This window comes from Nomascus leucogenys, chromosome 4, assembly GCF_006542625.1.
Source record: "Nomascus leucogenys isolate Asia chromosome 4, Asia_NLE_v1, whole genome shotgun sequence".
In the NCBI taxonomy this organism is placed as follows: domain Eukaryota; kingdom Metazoa; phylum Chordata; class Mammalia; order Primates; family Hylobatidae; genus Nomascus; species Nomascus leucogenys.
In genome coordinates, this window is record NC_044384.1 from 97,105,602 (window position 1) to 97,117,764 (window position 12,163).

At 44.1% G+C, this 12,163-nt stretch overlaps 1 protein-coding gene across 4 annotated transcripts in view; it reads right to left on the reverse strand.

Moving 5' to 3' along the window:
- The window catches only part of CACNA2D3 (calcium voltage-gated channel auxiliary subunit alpha2delta 3), a 962,218-nt gene that overhangs the window by 441,427 nt on the left and 508,628 nt on the right, over positions 1-12,163 (reverse strand). For all 4 annotated transcript variants that reach the window (XR_004029736.1, XR_004029737.1, XM_030811589.1 and 1 more), the window contains exon 11: positions 11,364-11,477. Coding sequence is in view for 2 of the 4 variants with exons in the window: in XM_030811589.1 (XP_030667449.1) it covers positions 11,364-11,477 (114 nt within the window). In the remaining 2 variants the exon portion in view is untranslated. The remainder of the gene's footprint in view (positions 1-11,363; positions 11,478-12,163) is intronic.

The window sequence follows — 12,163 nt, forward strand, 5'->3', positions numbered from 1 at the left end:
TGTGTCTGTCTTGGGCCCCTGACATGAAGTGATTTTTCAATGGCTGGCAGCAGCCGTGCGCCAGTGGCTTTGTTCCTAACTTGTCTTGTCATGTTCTTCTTGCTGGAGTCACAAGATGTCTAATACCAGCAGAAGTAATTAAAAATAAACCAGAGACAATGAACCATTTCAACTCTCCCTTCAGCTGCAGGGAGGGCCTGCGTGAGCTCTCACCACAGTAACTGAAAATGCCTTTTCCTGTCATGCTGTTGACTGACCATGAGAAATGAGTGTTCCTATTTTCCCGAGATAGCTTTAGGATTTATCACCCTTGAAAAAACACAGCAATGACACAAACTCACTCAAAACTTTTGGACCAAAAAGTGACTTCAGCCAGGGAAGGGGAAAGAAAGAGAAAGAGGAAAGGAGGGAAAAAGAGGAGAGAGAAATGTCAGCACCCAAGAGACCCCTGGAATGAAACAGCAGTGAGAAATAGGAGCATCTTGGAGCATTCACAGAAGTGAAAAGGTCTACTACCTACACTCCCCACCCTTTTTAATCAGTTGTGATGAGGAGAGTTAATACCATCGGTACATGCAGCCCAAGTCCATGTCTCCTAGGCCAATTCCCTATACAGTTGCCAGAGAGCCCTTCTGAAAACAGTCAGTTCACTCCTCTCCATTCAAAAGCCTCCCATATGTCTGGCACGGTGGCTCATGCCTGTATTCTTGGCACTTTGGGAGACCGAGGCAGGTGGATCACTTGAGGTCAGAAGTTCAAGACCGGCCTGACCAACATGATGAAACCCCATCTCTATTAAAAATACAAAAATTAGCCGGGTGTGGTGGTGTGTGCCTATCATCCGAGTTACTTGGGAGGCTGAGACAGGAGAATCACTTGAATCCAGGAGGCGGAGGTTGCAGTGAGCCATGATTACGCGACTACACTCCAGCCCGGGTGACACAGCGAAACTCGGTCTCAAAAAAAAAAAAAAAAAAAGCATCCCATGGCTCCTCACTACCCCCTTGGATCACATCCCAACATCTCACTGTGCCCACTGAAACCCAGAGAAGTTGGCTGCTGCCTGTGCTGCCAGCTTCCCTATCACCCTGTTCCCATGTCCACTGGGCTCCAGCCACCTGCACTTCCTCCTGCTCCTCATACACATCCACCTTTTCCTACTCAGGGCTTCTGAAGTACTGTTCCCTCTCAGGTTCTTGTTTGTCTTGTTCAGAAGACTTATGATTAAATGATTTGGTCTTTTCACTTGCTGGTTACCTGTGATCTGTTATCTGCTCTACGTGATCTCATTGGAGATGTCTTAGCCCCCTACTCCTGGGCTCCATTACAATGGACTGCGAGACGCAGCGGGCCCTCAATAAATACCTGTTGCATGGATGCATTACCCTAAGACGGTTACCTCCTTCCCTTTTTTTCCACTGCCAGCAACCCTTGCCACTTTCAACATCCCTTATTAATCCAGTCCTATGGGATGAAGAATACAGACAGAGCCATAGTGGAGGTCGTGCGGAGGCTAGGGGGTGGGTGGAGCATTTATTTTGTGAGGCCTCTCTGGGCACAGTATGATCTTAACACCTTCCCAAGTTGCCTGTCATCTTGGGCAAATCCCTTCTCCTCTCAACCAGTCAAAGGGAGGCAAAGAAAATGCTTTGTAAAATGATTTGAAAGTCAGAGAAGAGAACAATGCAGTTTAGTGGGGAAGAAAGAACAAAACATTCCTTCCAAATTGCTTAAGATGATTGAAGGGTTGGGTTCTTAAAAGAATAATCCCTGAATCAGCTCAGGAACTCTGGCCCTCAGAACGGCACATGCCCCACGGAATGATCAGGAGAGAGGGGATTCCTGAGCTTTACAAAAGCCCCTCAGAGGCGCCAAGGCAAAGCTAAGCCTTTCGGCACCCCAGAGGCCACTGGGGCAAGGCCGGCTTGAGGCTTTATCCTCCAAGTTATAACACGGGGGAGGCTTGGGGCACAAAATCCCCAAGCCAGCCCCTCCTCGAAGATGCATGTGACACCAGCCCAAAGGACAGTCACTTCCAACAAGAGTTCCAAAAGTGCCCTGAGCCAGGTCCCCTAAGCCATTCCATGATCAAGGGCATCCCTTTATCCTCAAACCAAGAGCTGCTTCTGCCTTCCTTGCAGTCCTCACCAGCCTACCAAGGATCCTCCAGCAGCCCTGAGCCTCTCACATGGCCTCAAAGCTACCATCCTTGCTCTTTTTTTTCTCGAGATAACTGAAAATGAAACGCACAGTACACAGCACTGAAATCGCATTCATCTTTGACGTTCTCCTGTCCTTTTAGAAGAGGAAAATCATTTAATCACACCTAGAGAGCCTCATCCTGAGGCCCCACAATTTGCTGTTCCACTCTCTGACTGTAGCCCCAGTGGGTTCTGAGATCAACGAGTTCCTGACATTCTGCACTTGGGGGCGGGAGGCCAAGGAAAAGGACTTACTGTCCCGATGACAATGTACAGAGTGTGGACAGCTCTTCCTCTCACCTATGGTCGTTTAACCTTGTTTTGTTCTCAAGATGTCTGCATCCTGGTTAAGGGTCTAGGCTCAGCATTTGAGTGCTGGAGTGGTCATTTCAGGTCCACCAAATGCTAGTCAGGGAATCCTGAATGTAGCCTCTTCATGCCTCAGTTTCCTCAACTGTGAAAGGGGATAATGATAGTATACTTCTCATGAGGTTTCTGTGAGAATTAGATACATATGGAGCATTTAGAACAGTCTCTGACACTCAGCATTCAGTAGGAATTAGCTATCATTAGTATTGTTTTATAAATTGGGTATAAGAAATTGGTTTAAAACATTCTCTCATTGAGGGCCAGGCACAGTGGCTCAGGCCTGTAATCCTAGCACTTTGGGAGACTGAGGCAGGTGGAACACTTGAGGCCAGGAGTTCGAAACTAGCCTGGCCAACATGGTGAAACCCCATCTCTATAAAAAACACAAAATGTAGGCCTGGCACGGTGGCTCACACCTATAATTGTAGCACTTTGGGAGGCCGAGGCAGGTGGATCACTTGAGGTCAGGAGTTCAAGACCAGCCTGGCCAATATGGTGAAACCTCATCTCTACTAAAAAATATAAAAGTTAGCTGGGTGTGGTGGCACACACCTGTAATCCCAGCTACTGGGGAGGCTGAGGCAGAAGAATCACTTGAACCCAGGAGGTGGAGGTTGCAGTGAGTCAAGAACACGCACCACTACACTCCAGCCTGGGCAACAGGGCAAGACTCTGTTTAAAAAAAACAGAAAATTAGCCGGGTGAGGTGGTGCCTGCCTGTAATCCTAGCTACTCGGGAGGCTGAGGCATGAGTAATCACTTGAACCCGGGAGGCGGAGGTTGCAGTTAGCCAAGATCACACCACTGCACTCCAGCCTGGGTGACAGAGCAAGACTCCGTCTCAAACAAACAAACAAACAAAAACAAAAAACAAAAAAACAAGCTACCCTACAATTGTTTGAAATATCACCCTAAAAAAAAAATTAGCTCATTGAGGAAAATTCAGGTTCAGGGAAATGAAGACGAAGTAGAACATTCTAGTACTGCTTCTGTGGCTCAAAACACAACCAGGTGAGGGTCAGTTTATGCAGTGACATCTAACAGGTGTGGATGGGTCACCATCCACCTGCACACCTAGGCAGTATGTCATTATTTGACCTACAGTAGAAGCAATTAGGATGGGCTCTGTTATTTGACAGTTACAGGCCAAATCCTCACTCCCTAAAGTGTAACACAAGGCAAAATAAGGGTTATTAATTTATGGATAGGTCAACTCTGCCCCCATAGTAACAGACAGTGTTATGGACTGAATGTGTCTCCCAAAGATTCGTATGTTGAAATCCTAGCCTGCATTGTTATGGTATTAGGAGTTGGGGCCTTTGGGAAGTAATTAGGATTAGATGAGGTCATAAGGGTGGAGCCCTCATGAATGGGATTAGTGTCCTTATAAGACTCATGAGAGAGCTTGCTTCCTCATTCGACTCAATGCCATGTGAGGATACCAAGAGAAGGCAGCAGTCTGCAACCCAAAAGAGGGGCCTCAAAAAGAGCTTTACCATGCTGGCACCCTGATCTCAGACTTCCAGCCTCCAGGACTGTGAGCAATAAATTCTTGTTGTTTATAAGCCACCCAGTCATTGATATTTTATCATAGCAGCCCAAGCTGACTGAGATAGGGAGTCTCTGATTTCCCGAGCCTCTGCAGAGGGAGCCTAATTTCTCTCCAGGGTGTTTGTTCCCTGTTACCACAGTGACCTGAAAGCTGTGAAATTCTGTCCTGTGTCCATGTCACCACCAAAACCAGGTTCAAGGGGCAGTCAAGTCTAGCATTTATAAAGACCCTACATTCCAACATTCCAGGCCAACGCTGGGCAGCCTGGCAGCCTACTCTACCTCTAAGCAACCCCATCACCATGTAAGATATCCCAGTCTTGATGGTAGCACTGATGGAGAAGCAAGGAGAGAGGGAAAGAAAAGAGAACTACTCATTACAGAAAAGGAGAAACGGCCGCTAAACATTTTGGTAAGAGAAGCTCCAGCATGAAAAGGAGTATTTGGCATCAAGTCTCCCAGCCCTCCACCATTTATTATCTGGCTAGTGTAACTGATATAGTTTGGATGTTTGCCCCCTACAAATCTCATGTTGGAATTTGACCACCAATGTTGGATGTGGGACCTGGTGGGAGGTGTTTGGGTCATGGGGGTGGATCCTCCATGACTGGCTTGGTGCTGCCCCATGGTAATGACTGAGTTCTCATTCTAATAGTTCATGTGAGAGCCGATCGTTAAAAACAGCCTGGCCCTACCCCTTTTCTCCCTCTTGCCTCCTCCTCTCTCACCATGTGACATACCTGCTCCTCCTTCACCTTCTGCCAGTAGTGGAAACAGCATGAGGCCCTCAACAGAAGCAGAGCAGGTGCTGGCACCATATTTCTTGTGCATCCAGCAGATCTATGTGCCATATACACCTCTTTTCTTAATTACCCAACTGCAGGTGTTCATTTATGCTAACGCAGAATGGACTAACACAATCATGTATTCAAGTAGAAAAAAGCAGTGGAAAAATAGGGAAAAACCGTCATTACCATCTTCTGTTGAATTCAGCAGTCATGAAATTCTGAGGGTATCTCAATGACTTTCAGCAATATGCTGGTTGGTCTAAATTTTTAAAAGGTTTCTTTAGATTAGTGGTGGGAAAACATATTCTTAAAGGGCTTGATAGTAAATTTTTTGGGCTTCATGGGCCATCTGGTCTTTGTCACAACTACTCAATTCTGCCATCAGCCACAGACAATAGTAAACAAATGGGTGTGACTATGTCAAAATAATACCTTACTTGTGGACACTGAGATTTGAATTCTATATAATGTTCTCATGTCATGAAATATTGTTTCTTTGAACATTTAAAAATGTGAAAATCATTCATAACTCATAAGCTGCAAAAGCAGGCAATGGGCCAGATTTGGCACAGGGACCACAGTTTGCCAACCTCTCCTTTAAATAACCTGGTTAATCATTTTCTTACCTATCCAGCTATTGCTTCTCTGTCTTGTGTATCAGCAGGAGGTAATGATAAATAATTCCATGACTTTTCCTTTTTTTTAGTTCACCTGGAAAAGCAACTACATAGATGGTGGGCATAGCCATTTTTCTAATTTAAGTGAATGCAGCTTTATTTCTTGAGCAGGTCCTGGAACGAGTTCCTCTCATATTGGAGTTCATATTTTATTCCAAGTGTGTAAGAGCTGCTGTTAAGTCATAACCAATGGATATTAGGCAAAAGTAAATGGCATCCAATAAATGAATAAATAGCTCCTCATTTCTGCTCTCAGAAATGAAATACTGGCAAGGGACACATTGCATAAGCAATCATGATGCTGCCTTCATAGGCTCACAGTTAAAATCACCAATAATGCATTCCTTCTTCCAACTCACTCTAAAATGCTTTATTAAGCAGTTGCTTGGAGCAAGGCCCTGTTGGATGGTAGGCAGCTTTTACAAATGACCCACAAATGCTTCCCTGGTCTGTTCCCCAACTTCCTTCTGCTTTCCCTTTCTTGGAACCCAGCTGCGACACTGTAAGGTAATCCAGGCTACTGTACTGAGGACAGTGGACACACAGGGTTGCCTTGGAGGATGAGACACCACATGGAGAGAAAGCCCATGGAGAGGAGAACTGAGGCAGACAGTCAAGCTCCTAGCTTCACCAGGGACCCCACCTGATACCATGTGAAACAGAACTACCACCTAGTTAACCCACAGAATCACAAGAAATAATAAATTATTGTTATTTTAAGCCACTAGACTTGGGGATGCTTTATAGCATTGCTATGTAAGTAATTTCCTTCCCTTTCTCCCTTTTCCTTGCTTCTTGTGTTAGTTTTCTACTGCTACATAACACATGATCATAAATGTAGTGGCTTAAAACAGAACAGTTATTATTATCTCACAGTTTTTGTGGGTCAGGAGTTGGGGCACAAACAAGCTGGGTCCTCTGCTCATGATCCTACAAGTCTGCAATCAAGGTGCTAACTGGGCTGTGTTTTCATCTGCAGGCTTGCCTGGGGAAGAATCTGCCTCCAAGCTCACCTAGATTGTTGGCAGAATTCATTTCTTTTTGCTATAAGACCGAGGGTCCAGCCTTTTTCTGGCTGTCAGCTGGAAGCCACTCTCACATTCAAGGCTGCCTGTAGTTTCTGGCCATAAAGGCTTCATCACACCATCAGGGAGAGTCTCTCTGCCCTCGTGCAGGGTCTAGTCCCTCTTTCCAGGATTCTCAATTAAATAAGGCCCACCCAGGAGTGTAAATTAGTTCAACCATTGTGGAAGACCATGTGGTGATTCCTCAAAGAGCTAGAGGCAGAAATACCATTTGACCCAGCAATCCCATCACTGGGTATATGCCCAAAGGAATATAAATCATTCTATTATAAAGATAACATGCATGTGTATGTTCACTGCAGCACTATTTACAATAGCAAAGTCATGGAATTGACCTAAATGCCCATCAGTGATAGACTGGATACAGAAAATGTGGTACATATACCACTGTGCAGCCATAAAAAGGAACAAGATCACATCCTTTGGAGGGACATGGTTAGAGTTGGAAGCCATTATCCTCAGCAAACTAATGCAGGAAGAGAAAACCAAACCACATGTTCCCACTTATAAGTGGGACCTAAATGATGAGAACACATGGACACATGGGGGCAAACAACACATACTGGGCACCTTTGTGGGGTGGGAGAGCATCAGGAAGAATAGCTAATGGATGCTGGGCTTAATACCTGGGTAATAGAATGATCTGTGCAGTAAACCACCATGGCACATGTTTACCTATGTAAAAAACCTGCACAATCTGCACATATATCCCAGAACTTAAAAGATTAAGAGAAAGAAAGAAAAGAAAAGAAAAGAAAAGAAAGAAAAGAAAGAAAGAAAGAAAGAAAGAAAGAAAGAAAGAAAGAAAGAAAGAAAGAAAACCTGCCCACCTAGGATAATACCCCTTCTGATTAACTCAAAAATCAACTGATTTGAAACAAAACCCTTCACCTATACGAGATTCCATTGGTTAAAAGCAAGCCACAGGTCCTGCCCACACAGAAGGTAAAGAGATTACACAGGATATAAACACTAGGGGGAAGGGCTCAGGCAGGTACCCTGGGCCTTCTACACCACACTTCTTGGCAGGATGGGATATAGTGAAAGGTAGTAGGATTGCTCAGAAGTAGAGAACCTGCTCTCTTGGACTCACCAAAGAATGAAGATGAAAGACAGGTCCAGAAATAATTATTGTACTGGACACAAAGCTATACTTCCTTAAGACAGTTCCTAGGGAGTTTTGAGTTTAGGGCTCAGGCAAGGACAAATGGCCTCTGGCTGGAGGAGAAGAGGGAAGGCTCTGGGCAAACCTAAGAGAAGGGAACAAATCCCCGGAGGCTGAGGAACAGCAAGTACCTGTTCCCCTAGAGCAGTGGTCAGGAACTCCACACCTGTGGGAGGGAAACCATATGAGTGAAGTGGGCTGAGAGGAAATGAAGAGTAGTGATGAGGGTCATGTCTAAAGGAAGCATGCATTTGCTGCCTAATGGGGACAGCTGCTGCTCAGCTCCAGCAGCGGCCTTGTCATATAGGAATGTTGGCCCCAAAGTGCCAGGTGTAATCCATTATGAGAGAAACTACAACTTTAAAATTTTATAGAATAATGATATGGTTTGGCTCCGTGTCCCCACCCAAATCTCATCTTGAATTGTAATCCCCAGATGTTGAGGGAGCTACCTGGTGGGAGGTGATTGGATCATGGGAGTGGTTCCCCTATGCAGTTCTCATGATAGTGAATGAATTCTCATGAGATTTAATGGTTTCATAAGAGGCTCTTTCCCCTTCACTCACTCTCTCACCTGCCGCCATGTAAGATGTGCCTGCTTCCCCTTCTGCCATGACTGTAAGTTTCCTGAGGCCTCCCAGCCATGCACAATTGTGAGTCAATTAAACTTCTTTTCTTTATAAATTGCCCACTCTCAGGCAGTTCTTTATAGCAATGTAAAAATGGACTAATACAAATATATTGACTTTTAATGTTGATTGGTAATTGACAGTTTTTAAGACAGAACATGAACCAAGAAACACACACCTGTGCACTGAATTAAACTGAGGAAATGGGTCCTTGTAAAAGTCAATAGAGGGCAGCAATATGGAAAAGCCTGTAGAGTATCTAAACCCTACTCTTTGGGCTATTTCTTGTGGCAGTAGTTCCACAAGTGTGGTTCCCCACCAGCAGCCTCCGCAGCACTCAGGAACTAGTTAGAAATGCAAACTCTCAGCCTCACTCAGATCTACTGCATCAGAAGTTGTAGAGGAACAAGCCCTCTGGGTGGTCCTGAAGCTCATTCAAGTTTGAGAACTACTGTTTTATGGGAATCACATTCCAGCCTTGAGATCATTTTTTTCTCTCCTGAACCCATTTCCCATTTTTACAATCTTGAAGATTGTCAATTACAACATGGCACAACTCTCTACTGAATAGCTAACATTCAAAATAATGGAGAAAGATGACTGCTCAGACATTGCTCATCATCTCACTTTAACACAATGCTGAGTCGTATTGGGTTTTTATGCGAGTTTATTACCTGCACCTTCACATGGAAATTCATAAAGAAGAGAATGTATAAGAATGTCATGGAACTCTCCAGAACAGGGCAGAAGGGAAGAAAGACTGCTGTTAACTTGTAATCATAAAAGAAGACCCTTTTGCTACAGAAAGAAAGTCCACTTCTGCTTGATAATACTTGATAAGTAGATGAAACTGCTTTAAGTAATGTTGAAATTTCCAGAATTCTGGTTTCAATTAATCGAAGAACGCATCTGGCCTAAAATGAATACTATTCATTTGGAAAGATACACTGAAATTTGTGTTTTGTCTGGAGAATTAGGACTTTGCAGCCCTCATCCTATGCCTCTACAAGTAAGGACAGGGCATTTAAATACCAATATTCTTGGATAAATGCTATCCATTGAATGTCACCAAGTGGGAAAGATTCACGTGATACAACATGTGAGACTCACATGAAAAAACTTGCTGTTCATAGAGCTGCTTATTAAAACTCCCCTTCACTTTCTTCTGCTTTTATAAATGGCTCTAAATAATGCAAAATATCCTTCACCATGATTTGAGATGTCATCTGTGAACATTCTATTTGGCTGCAAAATGTCCATGGCCCTACTCATGTTTACTTATACTGGAGCCTCCCTCTTAGCCCCCTCAGTCACTCAGCCGCCCGGCAGGGCTATGCATTAGGCCCTGCCAGACGCTCAGCACTGGGCCGTGTGCTACAGAGGTGCAACTGTGTCAAGCAGCCTCCTCCTTTCACATCGTGTATGTTTATTATGAACTAATTTGGGCCTCTACCTGTCTCTGGAAGTTACCACATGAAATACTGCTGACATCTAATATAACCTTGTCTAAAAGTGAACCTCCATCTACTTCAAGGGTTGGACTGAACTCAATGTTTATGGTTGATCAAATTTATTCCTGGATATCCTCTGGGCAGGAGACATCTCAGAATCCCACATACTCAGTCAGCTCAGCACCGCCAGCTTTTTCTCCAGCTTCAGAGGTGATGGCTCTTTTCAAGACTGGATGGCAGGGGAAGGAGTTGGCACCCATTTGGGGACCATGTTGCACAAAATGTATGTAGTCTTAAAGACTAGGCTCACACTTGGTGAGGTGAGATGCCAGTGATAGGTGTGGACCAACAGTGACTAAGGGAATATAGAATGACACCTCCCATCTCATGTTCAGAGTATGTGCTCCCTAGATAGAGTTGAGGACACAGCTGTCATTTGTCTCCTGTTTCTTTTTACCAGTGTGTTTAATGAGTTTAATTCCCAGAAATTAAGTATGCAAAACAGATAAAGCAGTACGGACTTGGCCTGGACTGACTCGTGTACCTATAGAGACAGTCAGGATAACACTACTGGCACATGTAGTAGAAAAACACCTTTGTGATACCCCCAGAACAGCACCCACTTTGATGTCTTTTCCCTGCTAAAATTCCACCATTTAGGTGAGACAGTGACCACCAATTGTCAGTCTACTGGCTGGTGCCCACTGAGAAACTTGTTAAAAACATGGATTACTGAACCACATCCCCAGAGATTTTGCTGCTGGAGGGGTGGGGTAGGATACAGGTATACATAATTTTAAGGATCTCCCCAGGGAACTCAGGCAAGATAACAGCTTGAGAAAACTCTGAGTTCAGGCACTCAGAATACACCAAAAATATTAATATCAGTCAATTAATAACCTCACAATGGCCTCAAAAGGTTAATAACTGTCAACTTGGGAAGCAAAGACAGGATCAGAATAGAGAACAGACAAGTTCTGACAATGGTGAGGAACAGTAGTGGGGGATAGAGAGAAGTTTCTGGGTGGTAATGGGGGCCGTGGGAGGAACTATACAAACACAATATGTAAAGGAGAGGCCTGCAGGGCTACCATGACCGATTTCACCATTCTGTAGATGCTGGGCCCAACATGCAGCTCTGCCTCAAGGGAAAATAAAAATAAAGAAAAGCACAGCCCAATATGGATGAAGCACACTTCCCAACGAACCTTTTCACAGAATACGTCCAATATGTCTTTACAAGTTTCTTCTCTCCTCCAAAAGTTTCATTTTTGAAAACAAGAAAAGCCAGTCTTCAGTTTTGGTCAACCAAAAAACACAAGGCTGAGAAACCATAGATCATTATGAGATTAAGTCTGCAAGAGCCACTTACTCATGGACAAGCTGGAGATTACAGTAAAGATTCTCAGTGGAGTCCACTGCACAGACAGGATCAGCATCAACTTACCTTTCGATCTGGCCAATTGTATTTTGCAAAGATTGTATCATAGGTGTCCACCGCCCCATCAGTTATGAGCATGATGGCCTGACTGCAGATACTTCCTTGTCCCGTGTGGTTGAACTAGAGAAAGAAATAAGTTCAAAATAGTATACACATCAGAGAATTCTGTGTATCAGTGAAAAATCAGAGACATGAGACCTGGGACTAAGGAAGTCTTTTAAAATGACAGCACACTGTCCACCACCAAAACAACCTACACAAAAAGTCTTTCAACACAGATCACCACATTTGCTCTGACAAATTGGATCTTTAAGCCAAAAATAAAATTCTAAGCCCTCCAACCAACCGAACAGACCTTACTGTTGGCCAAGGGAATCCCAAAGAAATCTGAAAAAGTACTTCAGGCCATGCCAGGAAGTGGGGGATGGGTCAGACATGCCTGGTTATACCCCCTCCCTTTGGAGTTTTGGGAGAACTGATCAGCACTAATGTTAAAACCACAATCATAGGACTGACAAAACAGACTCTTTGTAGCAATAATATACAAAATTCCAACCTGACTCTGGCATAGAACTGAAAGGCAGATAGTAGGCCCTGAAGGAAATCAAGGTATTTTACTCCAAAATATATTTATTTAACTTATTTGGAAATGGCCATATAAAGTCTTCTCCTGTGGGGGATATTTGCATTCTCTAGAGAATTTCCTTCCCTTTCTAGGTCTTTTCCTAATCCAGGAGAGATTTAACTAAGATCTTTTAAGGTCTGAAAAGAGATATTTGCCATCTATTCTCTCTGAAGCCTGCCAC